The sequence below is a fragment of the Procambarus clarkii genome, chromosome 57 (genome assembly GCF_040958095.1).
Source record: "Procambarus clarkii isolate CNS0578487 chromosome 57, FALCON_Pclarkii_2.0, whole genome shotgun sequence".
Lineage (NCBI taxonomy): Eukaryota > Metazoa > Arthropoda > Malacostraca > Decapoda > Cambaridae > Procambarus > Procambarus clarkii.
Window position 1 is genome coordinate 29,308,116 of NC_091206.1, and position 18,096 is coordinate 29,326,211.

The window sequence follows — 18,096 nt, forward strand, 5'->3', positions numbered from 1 at the left end:
TTTCAGTACTTTATGGTGAAATTAAATATATGTATAACACAGCATGCACTGATAATTAATATAAAATATTAATTTTAGCTTTTATTTTTAATTCTGGTATTTTGTACACATGAATGATATTATCAACAATGACAAGACTTAATATTTTATCGTTGTGAATTTATCTATTGCGAAATGTATATTTGTATTTATGTCTAAACCATTGCACTATATTTCAAATCTTTATTTGCTAAACATTGGGGAACCTAGTTAGTTATAGTTAATTGTGTGGCAAGTAATTGACTTACTGACGTTGGCTTAAAAGCCTGTGTTATGTCCGAGTTCCTGAAATAGAACAATTACTGAAACATCTTAACAATGATCCCTGACAAAAATAATTATCATGAACTGTTCCCATAACATATATTATAATGTATATTATAATATACAATATAGGAATCCAGGTGCTCAAAGTCTTTCATCATATGGTAGATCATTGTTAGGACTTATGTAGCTCTCTCAGTGAGCTTAGTACTGTATTTTTATGGAGTTAACTAATGAGGTGGTGTTGATTTTGCAAAATGGTGTCTGGCTCCATTGCTAGAGTGCCATCGGTGTGGCCACGCATTCAACTTAACTACTGTTTTTCTAAGGTTTGGCACGCTTAGTTTACTTTAAACAGTGTATCTCAATGTTTATACTGTTTTAATAGATCATGCAAAGGTCCATGGGTATCCTAAACTGCTGAAATCGCACAGCTTGATGCACGTGGTGTTTCCTACTGGTAACGAGTTGTTTATTGTTTGGTTTGTTTATTATTTAGTTAATTTAAAGTTATGTTATTTCACCACAATACCTGTCCACAGAGTAGCTAAACAGTTTGATGTGATATACACTGGTGTATAGTGTGTTCTGGTGTTTTGGTGTGATGGCGTCTGCGAGCTCATCAACTGTGGCTCCACATCCCACTTCACACTGGTATTTTATATTTCCACACCTATCATTTTTAAACGGTTTATGAGAACTTTAATCAGTTTTATATGAAGTTTACACCACTATACTAAGGTCCTCGGGAATAAAAACGGCTGAAACTCAGCGTTAACGACCACGGTGTATATTCGGTGTTTTGGTGGTGGAGTGTTTAGTATCATGGTAGCGTCTAGTAGTAGTAAGCATCCGTCACTCCCGTGGGGTTATGGGGTTGTGCCCTCGGAGTCTATTGTGAGATTTTTTTCTACGCCTACCTCCCTTAGGAGGTGGACTACAAGTTTAAAGGCTGCTCACGGCAGTTAAGCATGAGTCCAATAGAAAAAGGAAAAGCGGGAGCAAACCGCCAGGCCTCCACCACTAGGGGTGAAAACCTGTCCACAATAGGCCGCTGGCTCCTCCTAGTTAAACAGGATGTTAAAACTAATGAAGGGTAACCGACGGGTTCTCACAATCAAATATTTACATTTGATGTGGCGCTATGAATTGGAATTCGAATTCCCAAGAACAGCCGTCATATCAAGATCACATCAACATTTAATCGTAATATGCAGAAACATGTGTGGAAAAATATGGTTAAAGGGTTGACAACAAAGGCCGTTTTCTATAACATAACAATTTATTAATAACAAGAGACTAACTACTACATTACCGAGTTTACGTTACGTTAATGTCCATCCAGTGGCACGATAACAAACAGCTAAATAGCAACCCTTGCTGTGAGGCGGCATACTGAACTAACCTGAACACAGGTGTGCCCACTGATGACGCAATATTGCAAATTCAAAATATATCACAGACTAAGTTACACCACAGCGAATGGTTACGTTATTGTCCATCCAGTGGCAATTGCAACACAGCTATTCAACAACCCCTCGAGAAATGACAGCAGGCTCCATCCTGCTGACACTTCAGGCTGACAAGTGAACTAACTGAACAATGATGCCCACTGAAGACACAAGCATGCAATCAATAGTGTCACGGCTTCCCTGACAGCATATTCTAATCACAAGCTTAAGGGTCCTCCCGCCCAACAGGAGAGACCCACGTAACTAGGCGGGTAGTCCAACAGTGACTCCCCCTATCACAACCCAGTGTGAACACTCTTTGCAACTTCCTACAAGAAGTTGCACTGTAAACAGTAAACAAAGTCAGGCAAGGCGGGATTCTGGGACACAGCTCCACAAATCCCTAAATTACTCTACTCTCGTCACCAGACGACAGCCAAAAGAAATTGCCTTAATCAATTACTACATTGATTATGTGATTAATTACGTTAATTGACTGATCTCAGCAGTCAGCAACAAAGTCCTACGGTAATCACAAACAATTGTCTCACACTAGACAACAACAGGATGGTACTCTATGTTAATCCTCAACACTTGTTTCTCTCAATACAAGTCATCTCTGTTAACAATAATTCAAACTCTTATATTACATCACACTTGACTCCTTGCAAGTATTCAGTGAGTAATTCTTAATTAAGGTCAAACGGACCACTAATTACATCCCCATTGAGTTACGTTAACTAAGCCTACCCTAACTTGGTAGCTTCTCAACAGTCTGTGTCAAAAAATTACTAGTGAGTGTTAATTACCCTAATTAACTCCGAGCAATTAATTAACTGTCACCAGGACCGATAATTAATCATCCATAAATACGTCTCACTCCGCACTGCCTAAACAGGTCTAATCAAACACTGTGAATTCACGGGAAAGGAGTTAATTACCCCTAATTAACATGAGTGCAATTAATCCACTGTCCTCAGATAGGATATTATTAATATAACGATTTATGCTAGCTCCATGACCTCGCTTTACCGAGTCATCTGAGCCCTCCAGACTCCAGACGCTAATTACTCCCCTAATTATCATGAACCACTAATTGCTATACCCCCGAAAGGTAATTAGTCCCGAGCAAATTACGTTAACACAAATACTGACAGATCCTCTCCCACTACGTGAATTGATGATGAGAAGGCTAATTACATAATTAGCAGAGTGGTCAAATAGTTGTCACACGAACAATTAATTGCTCCCGAAAAGTATCTCACTCAAGCTCAACGCTGTTCTCTCATAACAGCCCTCACTCACTCAACAATAAGTGTGCACCCCTTATCCAGTTAATTCCCCAATTATTAACTCATTGAATCCTTAAGTCCTCAACACAACTTAAAGAAACAAAGTAACCCCAGTGTTACATAGGTCACACTACAATGGCATGCAACAACACAAATGCACTGCCCACATACGGTTGCGGCTACTGCAACTCGTTAATTACTGTGCCCACACAATAATGACACACGGTTGTGCAACAACAAGAGTATACCAATATTACTGCCCCCCTTATCTTGCAACCGTTGCAAAGGACTACTGTGAACACACACTTACCTCAGCAAGGCAATTAACCAATCAACTGCCTGCTCTCATTAAGTACTGTGAATTCCCCTGAATAATCCCTTAACCCTCAACACAGCTCCCAGGGCAGCAATATCGTATAAACTGATAACAACACTGCACAAACCTGCAACATAATGATGCTATAAGCATATCCCACATACTAATGACATCATTAGGCAATCAGTCAGCAATCACATCTACTGACTCACCACACAACACAGTACATAAAACATGCAAATGAACACATAGAAATGGCATTCACATAATCAATGAAAATTATATCATCAGGTAAATGTAACTCTAACTACACAGACCTCAGGGTATCCACTGACATCCCTGCAACATAATGATTATAATTTTACATGCTGGTACTTCCATCGCACTAATCCAGTCTGACCGATTATATAGAATCAATACCTGGATCATTTATATGGTAAATCTCTACACTGACCGGTTACATACCCGAGTCAGTCTACACACTTATATACATTATAATACTACAGTGTGGTCCCGTGTACAACATCCATCTCCAGGTACCGCCCTACCAGTCACCTGGACGTGCCACTGACAGCTGTCACTCAGCTGCTTCCCTAGCCTGGCGGGGCTATGGGACAACTCTTACCAGGAATTTCCACCGGTCCTCATCACACTGTACACAATGATAATTGTACTCACGTCTACACCTCCTCATCAATCCATTCCCTGGTCACTACCTCTCTGGCTGTAAACACCTAGCTCGCTCCTCGTGCAGGGTGTGGCCCTAGAATGTCCAGGGAAGGTGGCCTAATCACGTGGCCCTTAGGAGTGGCCACGGGTAGCGCATGACGTCATAGCACCCCACCCGACTGAGCTGGTGCGCGGGGGTGGGGTGGGGGTTTGACCGCGCGAGGGACCTGGGTGGGTGGCCCCCCCCACCCTTCCGGGCTGCTGGCCAAAGTGGGCGGCGCGGGTGGCCCCGCGAGTGGCTGGTTGGCGCGTCCACTAGCATGCACATGTGTTTGGGGAGATCACTTTACACCCCATCCTCAGCATGCTCGCTCGTACACTAGGGTGACAATGGCCGGTGGCGTCACCACACTGACGCCGCCTGGCGGAATTCAAAGCCCAACAGGGGCCTGTAATCTCATCACAATTACACTGCCCTGATTCCACCAATTGTCCATCAACACTAGACAGGTTATTTGAACCACCTGTTACACCATGAGGCTCAGCCAGCTGCCTCATGGGCACCCATTGTTTCTGAGACTGTTTTACTGGCCCTTCCGTACCTCATCGGCCCCAAATTTCACGAAAATTTGGCCTTAACACAACCCGGGAGGGCAGGGGTGCCATCCCCGCTGGACACCACTGTAACGACCACGATTAACAGGGGTGGAGATGGGAGACTCCCATCTCCACCCAGCTACGTCCTCCTCCACCTGCTACCCAGCTCAAACTGACGATTTCGCGGGCTAGGGAAACTCAAAATGCCCATATCTCCCCCCCCCCTACTTTGTCTTGACCAATCAGCAGGAAGCCGGCACACCACCATGGTGCCGCTTCCAATTACAGCCGTTCGCGCCAAAATCAGCTCGGAGCAGCGGTGCCTAATCCAATCACAGGCCTCACTCACCCTCAGGCGTCCCGTGACGTCACAAGGAGGGGGAGGCCTAAAGACAGTGGCGCACTGTCTCACATGGTAGGGGGGGGGGGGCAACGTTCACCCCACTTTCCCCCCACCTCTAACGGTTTGAGAGTCAAGTACCTCCCATACCACTTCACTCTCACCTCTCATCCTATTTCACAGAAACAGGAAATTTTCTGTAATTCTCTCTACAGAACAATCACAGACTCCTAATCAGTCCCAAACGACAGTCCTTAACATAAGCTTTCATTCAACACCCCACAAGTATATGTTAGTTTGAAAGCTCCAGTTTCTAGAGTCCCTAGAGCGACTAGCCTAATCTAGAAACTAGGAAAACTAGCTGAGGGAATCTAGATTCCCTCACATCTATTTCTATGCAACGTCTGCTCTGGCTGAGAAATCCAACCCGAGGAAGGCAGTCCGACCGCTGCGAGCGCACACAAACGTTGAAGCAGGTGAGTCTGACAGTGGACGAGTCCTCCTCTGAAGTCTATTATCCTCCGCCTGCCTCTTCAGTTCACCCTCGATTTGCTGGTCTTTTCTGCCCTTTGCATCTCCAAGCAGATATGTCTGCAGCTGCTGCCTCCCAAGTGTTGAAGTCGATGTTCATGTGCTTGGGGTCGCGTTTTCAGGGGTCTTTGAAACGCAGCTGAGGTCTTCTGGTGGGCCTCTTTCCTGTTGGCAGTTCTCCGTACAAAAGGTCCTTCGGTATGCGGTCATCGTCCATGCATGTTGCATGACCCAGCATTCGCATGTGTCTCTGCTTCAGGAGAGTGAACATTGAAGGGATTCCTGTTTCCTAGAGTACTGTGTTGTTGGTGATGTGGTCTCTCCATGTAATGTCACAGATGCGTCTCAGGTTCCGCATGTGGAAGGTATTGAGCCGTCTCTCCTGGGGAGAGGCCAGGGTCCCGGATTCGGAGCCGTAGAAAAGTGTACTCACCACACATGCCATGTAGACTCGTCAAAACACTAGCTGTATCCACACCTAGGCGGGCATAGTCACCCCACCCTGTTTTAAAGATCAATCAAAGACCACCCTGTTTTAAAGATCAATCGTTAACCACCCTTATCTGATTTAACAAATATTTTTTGTTTATAGGTATTTATTTTGGACTATTACCATGATAGGCTTATAGCTATTAGATTTAATTAAAAATATCCTGGTATGGAACCCATTATTGATGCCTCCCTGGGGGTGGTTTCTTCAAAACGATGTTCATATGTTGACTAAACATATATCCTGGGTGGGCTGGACTGTGTTCCATAAATCGCTAGATATAAGCCTTGTGCTCTCTCATACACCATATAACTCACACACTTTATACTCTATTTTGAAGGAAAATTTCTACATCTTTATGGGAAGGAAATGATTGCTTGGAGTCCATTATTTAGGACTGAGGCAAGACGAAAATTTGCCAAGTTTACTCCACATCGTTTTGAAAGTACAAACGCAAATTTTGTTTACACCTTTGTGCGGCTGTCCTTTGCGGACGGATGGGCCGTATTGAGATTTGTAAATTATCATATGCTGATGCTGGGGACTGCCCAGGATCTATCTCCCCCCTTTGGATTCTAAGTGTACTAGTTTTTCTAGTGTTTTCAAGGACGTAGCTCTTTCAGACTGAACTTTAACAATCCGCAAAATTCCCTGACTGTCTGGGTGGACAAATATGACTTTTCCTAACTGTCCTTGGTCCATCAAAGTCCACCAGAACAGTATCACCAGGTTGTATATTAACTTTGCTATAAAGGGAATTTACCCCATAATGGTGCTCGCTTAGAGAGATTAGGTACTACTATGTCCATACTTCATTCCACTTAAATATTATGTTGGAGTGATGCTTGTTCTCTTGTACTAACTCAATCACCCACGTATGTGGGATCTCTGGCACCCTCATCTGGTAAGGATGGTACTGGAGTTAAGGGTCCACGGTACATTTTTTTTGAGATATATATACAAGAGTTATTACATTCTTGTACAGCCACAAGTACGCATAGCATTTCGTTTTTACAACCAAGTACCCATTTTACTGTTGAGTTAAACAGAAGCTACAGTTAAGGATTTGTGCTCAGTAAATCCTCCCCGGCCAGGATACGAACTCATGACAAAGTTCTTGTGGAACACCAGGTGAGTGTCTTACCACTACACCACGGAGACTGTCAAAACATTAAGTGAGCTGGACGCAGGTTGGCGAAGGTTGAGTAGTCACTTGAGATGTAAGTCAATGGCTGATTATTTATTCTAGACCCGATTTCTGTGACTACTGTTTGAAGCTCCATGAGACCTATCTTCTTTCATAAAATCTCCGTGCCATGGAGCTGAAGATAGGATGAATTTCGTTTACACATTTTTTCCAGTTCATTATAAGCTTAGGGATAACTTGAGCAGTCACATTAGGTGTTACTTTTAAATAAACTGATCTAGTAGATGCACAGGTAAATAAACAGATGTACACCTTATCAGATGTCCATCTTCTGCACCTGTATATGGTTTTTATCAGCTTCCTAAGTTGAGAGAAGATGTACAGTTTATGGCGTTGGCCGCTGGATTATCAACAGCGGTCATGGATTGTGTAACAATGACCAGTGGCTTTTGGCCCAACAAGCATTAACTCACTACAGAGGCCCCTGGTGCTAAATTTCAACCTATGAAAGTACTTAATCTTCCTCTTGTTAAGTATTTTATTTTTTTATATTTTTATTTTTACATGCAAGCATGCCTATAATTACAATAAAAGCAAATACAACATAGAACAACAAAACAAAATGACAAAGCACAAATTTGCAAAAACATAGAGGAACAAATTTACTGAACACAAAAATGCCGGCCGGAAGGGTCGACCACAAAACAACAATAATTACAAACAAAATACAGCAATTAGGTTAAACACAACGGAATACAATACAGAAATGAAACACCAGAACATAAATATACAGAACAAGACTACCAGCACCTCAAACACACACGGAGAGGCACCAACACAAAACGATAATAATAATAATAATAATAATAATAATAATAATAATAATAATAATAATAATAATAATAATAATAATAATAATAATAATAACAAGAAAGGAAGTACAAGTATAAAACAAACAAAAAGAAAAGCACAATGGCCAAACACGACAAAGAGCATAAACCCAGGCCAGGTCACGCCAACAGCCTGAAGGGCACTCAACACGACACAAACAAGCGCATAATCAGCATCATAAAAACATAGAACCACAAAGCATGCTATAAGAACATGACATCCACAACCAGACACACACACTAACCAAACCCCGGACGGCACAGGAACCGGACACACACACACAAGCCACACAAATAAACCCACAACAACAAACCGGAGCACGCAGGAACCGGGAAACAAATCCGCCCCACCCACACACACACTCGACCCGCACCCCACAACCATGCACACAAATGGAAACAGCCCACAACACACAATACACAAAGGAATCATGAGCGAGGAATACATTTCTCAGAGACAGGAACATACGTGTCCGAAGCCCAAGGATACTTTCGCTTATAGGCCTCCCAAATCAAATATTCCATGTCGGTTGGTGGACAATCCCCCTGCCGCCGTGGGCCCTTCATACACTCAGGAATCTCCAGATCAGGCGGAAACGGCCACTCCTTAAGCTCACCGACGCAAGTCGCATAACGAGCCTGGGGAGCGCAACCCATGTCCTTCGAAGAAACAGACGACACCGAAGAAGCGTACGGGGGCTGCCGAGACGGCCGCGTTGCCGTACGCACAGGAGCAGGGGATGGTCGACTATATGGTAACACCTCTACCGAGACCGCAGGAGACACTGAAGAGATGGCCGGAGACAGATGAGGCGTCGAGACCGCCGCCAATGAAACGGGGAACGAGGAAGGGGTCACAGAACCCCCAGAGCGAGCAGCCTTTTTCAACACCACCACCAGGCCACCCCGCTCACCACAAACCTCAGCAGGGGGAACCACCCCCCACGAAGAACCGGAGCCATCCGACGCAGGCGACGCACCCGAAGCAGGATCCGCAGACACCATATCTGAAGTGGAGGCTAAAACACCGGCACTGGCATCCGCAGGCAAATGCACCTCCGTCACCACCGTAGTATGCAACACAACCGGAGCCACCCCGCCGTTGCCAGCAGATCCACAAGCGTCGAAGTCGCCAGCGTCAGCCCATGCAGAAGAACGCCGGGAACGCTTAGGCTCTGGCCGCACATCTTCAGACCTGGAGGCTGACTCAGAGACACGTGCAACACAAGCCGGGCGAACCGACGCACGTCGTAGAACGGCAGCATCCTCAACCACATGGGGCACCAGGCCAAGCACAGGAGGAAGCGCCGATCCACCTCATCACCCAGCACAGCCGGAACAGACGGCGAGGGTGCACGGACAGAGTCAGACGCAGCAGAAGAAGAACTGGAAGACGGGGGATTCGAGCAAAAGGCAGTCTGAAGAACCCCAGGGACACCAGATGGAGCAGGACGATCACCAGGCGACGACACAACCTCCGGAGGAAAGGCGACAACAACAGAGGCGCATCAGGCGGCGCAACAGGCGACACAGAAGGGCACCTCCGCGGCTAAAGAGACGTCCACATCCACCGAAGCCTCCTTCACAGGAAGCGGCGGAAAATCCTCCTCACTGAAGAGGTTCACGGGTGCAGTGGCAGGCGCAGAAAAGTCAGCAGCCTGATGGCCCAAGAGGCCACAACGATAACACGTCCGAGGCTGGCGGGCGTAAAACACCCGAACGTTGTATCCCATAAGACGCACGGAGGATGGTATGTCTGCCCGGAGCCACATGCCCAGGGTGCGAATGTTAGTCCTCGCACCCTTGAGCGGACTGGAGGAAATCATATGCAACCGCACACTAACTACGGTGCCAAACCTGCTGAGGTACCGCCGTAGCAGACCCTCCAGAAACTCCAAGGGCGCCCCATGTACACTGACGTAAGTGAGGGCACCACTCCGATCAGAGAGGGTCTAAGTGCCCGCACCATCTGGCAGGGGTAAGGTCCTCCCCTTGTATCGATGGAGAAATTCCCGATACGCCAACTCCTCCGTAAATTTCACGATCGCCCGACGTGCCGTCACCAGCTCAGCTCCATAAATGTTTATAACAGGGACATGAAGCAAATCACACACCAGTGCTATCTCCGGGTACCCAGCCCGTCCGGAAAATTCGAGGCTCACAGACTGAGCCGACAATACAGGGGAAAGAGGGACCCCCATCGTGAACTCCACGTCAGCACAGGCGGGCAGAGACATACACGCCCCCAATCTGCCAAACTGGCAAACAATCACCAACTGCCGGAGAGTGCAGGGAACACGTCCACGACAGCTAGCAGTCCACTCCCTCCTCTTGTTAAGTGAATTCAGGAAAATTTCCTGTAGAGTCTAGATCTCACTGTTTATGAACTGACTCCAGTCCATCATCAATTATGTGATTGATTTCTTAGAGTGATTATTCTTGGCTCAGTCATGCTACTATGCCAGTTTCAGAATATTTCTGCTCAACAGGACTTGTTGCCTTAAAGCGTAACACTGGCCGGGACATTAACTTCCCTCCTGTACACTCTAACAAGTACATTTCTATTGTTTGTTTCCCCCAAGATAAATGTATTGTTTTAATTAGCACCCGTAAGGATGTCAATAGCTGTTATGTATGTGCAATTTATCTGGTGATCTGCTAAGATAAGCCCCATTTTGTTTATTGAATCTTGCTGTGGCTCCGAGACCAGTCACTTGTAGGACTGTCGGCATTGATTCCACAACAAATACATATAATGGTCTTATACATTTCCCCAGAGGAACTAGAAGTTTTACTACCTTGAGTTCTTGGTACCCTGGTATGATTTCATGATCCAAAGTAAGGCTCGTGGTGTAGAATTTTCTCCTAAGTAAGTGAACCTCCTGGCCTCAAATCAATAAGTTCAAAATGTCTAAGGTTGAGTGACAGTCTAAGTAAAATCCACACACTTACTGGGTCAAAATTACTACATGACACCTTATATACACAATATTTACATAACCGCAACAGAGGACATTTAATCACAAAGTTAACAAGATACAAGTCACATCAATTAGTTGTCACTAAGCAAATATGATTTATGAACATGGGGTACACTAGATAGATTGGGACAGGCTGCTGAGTTCTTGACACGGTGGGGGGTAACGTTACTTGCCCAGAGTTGCGGCCTTGATTTACATTGTATTTCTGTTTTGGTTGAGTCTCACTCTAGGAATGTCAAAGATATATTTGTTTCTCGTGTGATGACTGTGAGTTCTATTACAGCCTTCTGAGAAGCGCTCAAGGTGAGGATTGTCATTGCAGTTCAGAGTTTTTATGGATATAGAGAACACTGTGAGAATGTGTTTCTGGATATTTAATTAACATGTTCAAAGTTTTCGGTAAGAAAGCAGAGTGGTGTCTGGGACTGGAATTTTGTGATTGTTCTGATGGCTGATTTTTTGTTGAGTAATTAGATGTAGAAGGTAATTAAGGGCGGCAAACAGGGGGGAGGGGGTTCCCCATGGCGCTGATGCAATAACAACACCCTCCCACAGGGAGCGCCGAGCAAATACTGGGGAGCGCTTGGCGAGCACATCTACGCCCCCTGGCGGCCAGGCCGCCAATCTCTTCAACGGATTTTTTTGTAGATCACATTCACTGTGTTATCATGCCAATGAATGGCCATAAAGCTCAGCTGGTTGATGCATAATGAACTTCTCTCAGTGTTTGCTGGCAACCTATTCCATCAGCTTAAGTGACTGAAAGTTCATTACCCAGCCTGTTATAAGTGCTGTTAGTTCCATTTGTTATTTTTTGTTTGCCATGTATATTTCGTGTTCGAAACAGCAGAAAAATGCAGTTAAAATATATCACATTAAATACATTTTCAGGATCGGGCAATGTTACTCCAACTTTGGGTTCTTATGACATTGGTCATTTTCTCGAGCAGTAGAGCAATAATTACTGACCTTATCACTTCATCTATTACCTTTATATTTTTCTTTAGTTATTGTTTCCTCAGAATATATTTTAAAATATTTCATTGTTTTCAGTCATTTCTTATCTTCCTCAGCAGCGACGGTGTTCGAGGGAGACGGTGTGGGGCACTGTTTTTTTTTTTTGACGTATTGCTAACAGCTTTGTCCACGAGGGTTACATGGGAGGTTGGATCCACCCACCATACAACTATTTGTATAATTCATTGGTTCGTGTAATGCATAACTTGATCTTTTATTGATATTAGAAAGCTTATTATTCTCCTGGTAATATATACTATTGGGGACTATGCTCGCGAGCTTTCTTTAACCGAAGTGTGCTTCTTACTATCACAAAGTCTTCATGATGTTGGTTTCCTCAGTAGTTGCACCGCTTCTATGCTACTCGATGTTTAAGGATAGTGCACTCATTTCTCTGGTAGTTCTGGATGTACCGTTCATATCATGCTAACTACTGTAAACGTTGTCAGTCTCACTCTGCCAGTTAGATACTGAATGTGCATGTTGTAGAGTGTCTATTTTGACTGGCAAGGCATTCCAGATTTCAGTTATTTGTTACAGTTTAACAGATAGTAAAGATGTGTAGTGAGGTGGCAATTATCACCTTACAGGAAGGGAGTGCACTCACCACTGAAATTATCACCCACAGTACCTGCTACTCATATGTTTTACCACGTGACAGTCATCTACACGACACCACTCACCATCCGTGTTTTTCTCTACTACAGAGATTGATGGCATTCTCTACTTTTCATTTACATTAGAAATTAGCAAAATTTGGTGGCAGGTCCAAAAGAAAATTTAGCATCGTTTGTGGCACAGAAAATAAGAATTTTATAGAAATTATTCTGTGGAAGCCAATAAGAGAACAAAAACACAAACTGATCTATATCAAAGGTACCAGCTTCACCTAGTATTTTATCAATGAACAAATGATTAATAACACACTGGGAAAACATGATTTCTAATCATCCTGAAAATTAGGAGGAGCGCTACTGTAAATGGGACAATGCAGTTCTGATAGTAAAGTGCAGTCAATATGTAACCTGTGGCAGAGTTGTCACCTTGGGTTACAGTGCTAGAGGGGGAGGTCGGAGGTCGCAGTTAATGGTATTTAACCATTAATTTTTTCTTAAATACACGACAATCTGTCTCTCTAGTGGTTGCGGAATGCATTTTGAATGACTGAGTAGAACTCTGTGAAAGGAATAGCATTTTTGGAGATAGGAACTATATGAATGGATTCTTTAGTAGCGGCATCTGTGAGTTAATTATAGGCAACACCAATATGGCATGGAGACCCAGGACAATTCTACAATTATATACCTACTACAGAAGTGGAATAGCCTGTATAGGATTTGTTCAAAACATGATGGAAAGGGTTAACCCACACATTGCACAGAGCGGTTTTAAGCACTAGATCAGAGGTGCGCAGAGTGCCTCAAGGCGCTCGTAGGTATAGCGTAGGATTAAAAAGTTCCACGTGGTTACTCGGGTATAAAATGGATGCCTGAGGCCTCCTGCTGTTGCAGAGCCCCAGGTTTAAGGTAGCAACCATGTCTGATGTATCATCTACGAGCTCCTGGTCTACAGTCAGCCGCTGTGTTGCAAAATAACTCTCAGAGGACAACATAGAAGACATGTTGTTTGATGAACGACCGATTACTGATGATTTAGATTACAGCTCAGAGAAGTACTGTCATCGTTTTCACCCAATTCCTTCCTTCCTTCCTTCCTTAAGTAGTTAGGGTTAATCCCGCGGGTCTTTGCCCTCTTGTACTTGGGAGCCACTGCCCACCCTAGGGGCCCCCCCAATCTACCAAGGGCTGGCCTTGAATTGCATCCCTGGCAAGTGGGGAAATCCAACCTCACCTCTGTTGCTCTTAGTCAGACTTGCCCGCTGTAACACTGGAAGAATACACAGGTAAATCCTTACCTCTTTAAGTCATGGTCGACAGCTGGGTGTTCATACTCGTGTCCCAGCAACACTCCCCAGTGGTCTTATTTGTTATCACAAACCAAGGATTCAATGTCAAATGCAATGCAGTGCCACAAACATGGTCTACTCAAATAGACCTAGAGACAAAGGCTCACTCAAACACAGTATAAAAAAATGATGATAAGTTTACTGAATAAAACTACACTGGATCCGCATAAAGAATAATATACGTGGAACTGTCAGACGGAGGCAACACTCCTCACCCGCCTCAGGCAACACAGTCAGCTGAACGATTCAAAACTTCGATCCTGGCCTCTTGAATCCAGCCACTTCCTCTAGCTGCCCAAAATGTCACAACGCCCACACACATACATTAATATATATTAACTCATGTATATATGGATAACCTAGCACCTAGCCTAACGCCACCACACTGGCAGTAATAATAAAGACAATGATCACGACATGAATGATATCCTAGCTCACCTAGACCAAGGGGTAATGGGAGGGAATTTATGTACCTTAACTCTTTCTACTACATAGTCGACATATCCTCTGGTGAGGATCGCTAAGGTCCTCGGTCCTGGCGTTCGGTCCTCCATTGATCAGGGTCCTGTACACACAAGGTCCTCAGTTGACTTGTAGATGTGCGTCCTCGCCGTACTCACACTCTGCAGGCAGGTCCTCCTCCTCCTCCTAAGGTACTGAAGGTAGGTCCCTGTGCATGTCGTCTTCTTCCTCCCACACTGGAACTGTAGAAAAACTTACAGTCTGGTTCAGTATCTCCTCCTCAGTCTTCCAGTGGACTTGACCTCGGGCACAGCAACTCGCCTGACGCGTTTGAACGTGGGGGATGGGGTCTTCCCGAACCCCGCCCGACATTCACCTCCGCCGCTGACGGAGGTGAATGTCGGAGGAATGAATGAAGGAATGTTGGAGGAATGAATGAATCAGTAAAATTGCTCTTGGCGCATTAACACCAGCCAAGGTCTGCTTCCATGTACTTCACAGGAATCAAATAATCTCTCATGACGTCTGCGGTACTAATGCGGCTGCTTGGGTCCATTGGATGGGGCTTCCTAGCCTCCAAATTGGGAGCTCATTCGAGCGTTTCCGCTCTCGATGACACACTGTGCCCGCAGGGGCGCCGGGCCGCCCAGAACCCTCTGCTTTGTGACGTCACGCCTCCCGAGGGCTCCTTGTCCATTGATCTATATTGTCACGTGACCCTATCTGGCTTCAGAATCAACTAACGGCAGGCGTCACGCCCCTTTGGCGCGAAGTGGAAAGCCTCGACGCCATTTTGTGACACCAAAAGGGCGTAAGCTACTTGTAAAACCAAACTAAGTCGGCTAATTCACTCCCAACACGATAACTTTCTATACCTTTATATATATATCAAAATGTTCCTTGAGCATCAGAGAACGTGCAAGTCGCAGAGATATGACTCTTGATGCCGGGACAGGAAAGACATAGGGGTGGGACACCATCACAGTACCTAACACAGGGGTCTGACATGAGTGATGGGGAGTATGCGGTGGACGATGTCGAGAGTGTGTACAGTACACGCACCTCGCCTGGTCTCCCACGCTGCCCTGGGTCAGCACCACTAGAGTTACCATCACCATCTGTCACCGGACGTAATTCTACTGGGTGATGCAGGCAATGAATCACAATAACGTGGCTCAATTATGTTGACCAGACCACACACTAGAAGGTGAAGGGACGACGACGTTTCGGTCCGTCCTTGACCGAATCGACTTGAGAATGGTCCAGGACGGACCGAAACGTCGTCGTCCCTTCACCTTCTAGTGTGTGGTCTGGTCTACTGGGTGATACTACATGTTATGAGTCATTTTCTGCATTCAATGCCATTGACTCAGATACAAGCAGTGTTGATGAACTGAATATAAGGGGGACTATGGTGTTACTCTGCGGAGTTTTGCTGCCCCAGCACTAGCACTGCCCCTGCCCAAGGCAGCGCCAGCATCTCACGCGGCCTGACGACAATGCGTCCTCGTCATCAAGTGTTTGTGGTAGGCCTGTACTATGCAAAACAGTCTAATCTCCTGGCATGCCCACGCACAGCTTTAGCACAAGACGTAGTAGCCGTGGTGTTGGCACCCTTGCTGGTGTTGCTCGTGCTGGTGTTGACCGTGGTGTTGGCACCAAAACCAAAAATACGGGTGTAATTGTTTGGCAGGACTGTGATAATTTTGTCGCTCAAATTCCAGCATTTGATTATACAGATGTTGGTGTGATACCCTTATTCCCCTATACTAATGAGCATATGCCTGAAGTTGATTATTTTATGGCATATTTCGATCAACCATTCATGGACCATCTCGTTGCAGAGACGAACCAATACGCTCTGGAACTCACTGACTCCGGAATGTTACCTGCCTCTCGATTGACACGTTGGAAAGGCACGATTATTGAGGAAATGTATCTGATTTTAGCGTTGAACATGATGATGAGGCATGCAGATAAACACGTGATCCAGGATTTTTGGAACAAAGACAGCCTTGTTCTTATCTCCTTATTCTACAGCGACATGTCTCGTGATAGGTTCCCGTTGTTTCTCAGGTGCCTCCACTTTGAGAACAATGCTAAGAAAGACAGACACGACAGACTGTGGAAAGTGCGGGAGATATTTAATGAATTGAGAGGAATGTTTCGTAACTATTTTGTACCAGCACAGAGTGTCTTGACTGATGAATCGCTAGTTCTTTTCAAGGGACAACTCGCGTTCACGCAGTACATTCCATCAAAGCGGCACCAGATGAACAAATCCACAAGGGCCGTGACGAAGATTCGAACCTACGTCCGAGAGCATCCGAGACGCTGCCTTAATCGACTGAGCTACGACATGGTAGTTGTGTACAGCAACTTACATGTCGAGATGGTCAAGATCCACACGGCTTCTCAAGCAGTGTCGTGAAAACACTCATGGAACCGTTGCTGAACAAGGGGCATATCCTGTTCACAGACAATTATTATACCAGCCCCTTGCTAACCAGATTCCTCCTTGTCCACAACACCGGCGTATGTGGCACTGTCAAGGCCCACAGGAGGGAAATGCTAGTGTTTGGCATTGGTATTGCAGTGGCTGATTGCCAACTGAGAAAGTGTGATAGAATGTTATCAGTGTGCTGGAGGGACAGACGCGAGGTGAATATGTTGACAACTATTCACACCGGTGTCATGTTGGACAACTATTCACTTTGCAACCTTGTTGAAAAGTGAACTTTGCAACAAAGTTGCTAATGTATAAACCTGATTGTGTCATTGATACAATGTAAATATGCGGTTTGTAGATAAATGTGAAATGATTGTTGGTGCCGTCGAGTGTGTGAGAAAATCTGTGAAGTGGACAAAGAAATTGTTTTCCACCTCGATGACGTTGCAGTGCTGAACTGTTTCAACACGTATCTCGTGAAATATGGCAGGAGACAACCTATCCGTACATTCAGTGTTGCTCTAGTGTCACAACTACTGGTGAGGTATGGGTGGAGGGCAATGTTGTGACGCAAGTTGCCAGTAACAAGGCCTCACTCAGTTCCAGACAGACTCAAGGGTAAAGAACCCCTTGCTGTACACAAGCTTGCTTATATGCCAAGCAAAGGCACACGAGAAAAGGGTAAACATACCTGCGTTGTTTGCGAGAACACGCAATGTAGGGAACAGAAGCGAAGATCCATCTGTACCTGGTGCGTTGAGTGCAAAGTGGCCTTGTGATCTGTTGACTGCTTCAGTGATTATCACACACTGTTGTTGGTGTCACCCCCACACCCATCTGTTGCTGGTGCCCCCACACCCACCTGTTGCTGGTGGTTCCCCCACACCCACCAGTTGCTGTTGCCACCACATCTACGTGTTGCTGGTGTCCCCACACCCCCACCTTTGCTGGTGCCTCCCACACCCACCTGTTGATGGTGCCCCCCACACCCACCTGTTGCTGGTGCCTCGACACCCACCTGTTTCTAGTACCCCCCACACTCACCTGTTGCTGGTGCCCCCAACACTTACCTGTTGCTGGTGCCCCCCACACTCACCTGTTGCTGTTGCCCCACACACAGCTGTTGCTGGTGCCCCCACACACAGCTGTTGCTGTTGCCCCCACACACAGCTGTTGCTGGTGACCCCCACACTCA

General features: G+C 45.5%; 1 protein-coding gene across 1 annotated transcript; it reads left to right on the plus strand.

The window, feature by feature from the left end:
- Positions 1-16,016: 16,016 nt before the first annotated feature.
- Positions 16,017-16,883, plus strand: LOC138353429 (piggyBac transposable element-derived protein 4-like). The gene has a single exon (XM_069306436.1). It carries the CDS (start codon positions 16,017-16,019, stop codon positions 16,881-16,883), a length of 867 nt encoding a protein of 288 aa, XP_069162537.1.
- The last annotated feature ends 1,213 nt before the right edge of the window (positions 16,884-18,096 follow it).

Coding starts and splice junctions, on each gene's coding strand:
- LOC138353429 (XM_069306436.1), top strand. CDS start 16,017: ATGCCCACGCACAGCTTTAGCACAAGACGTAGTAGCCGTGGTGTTGGC.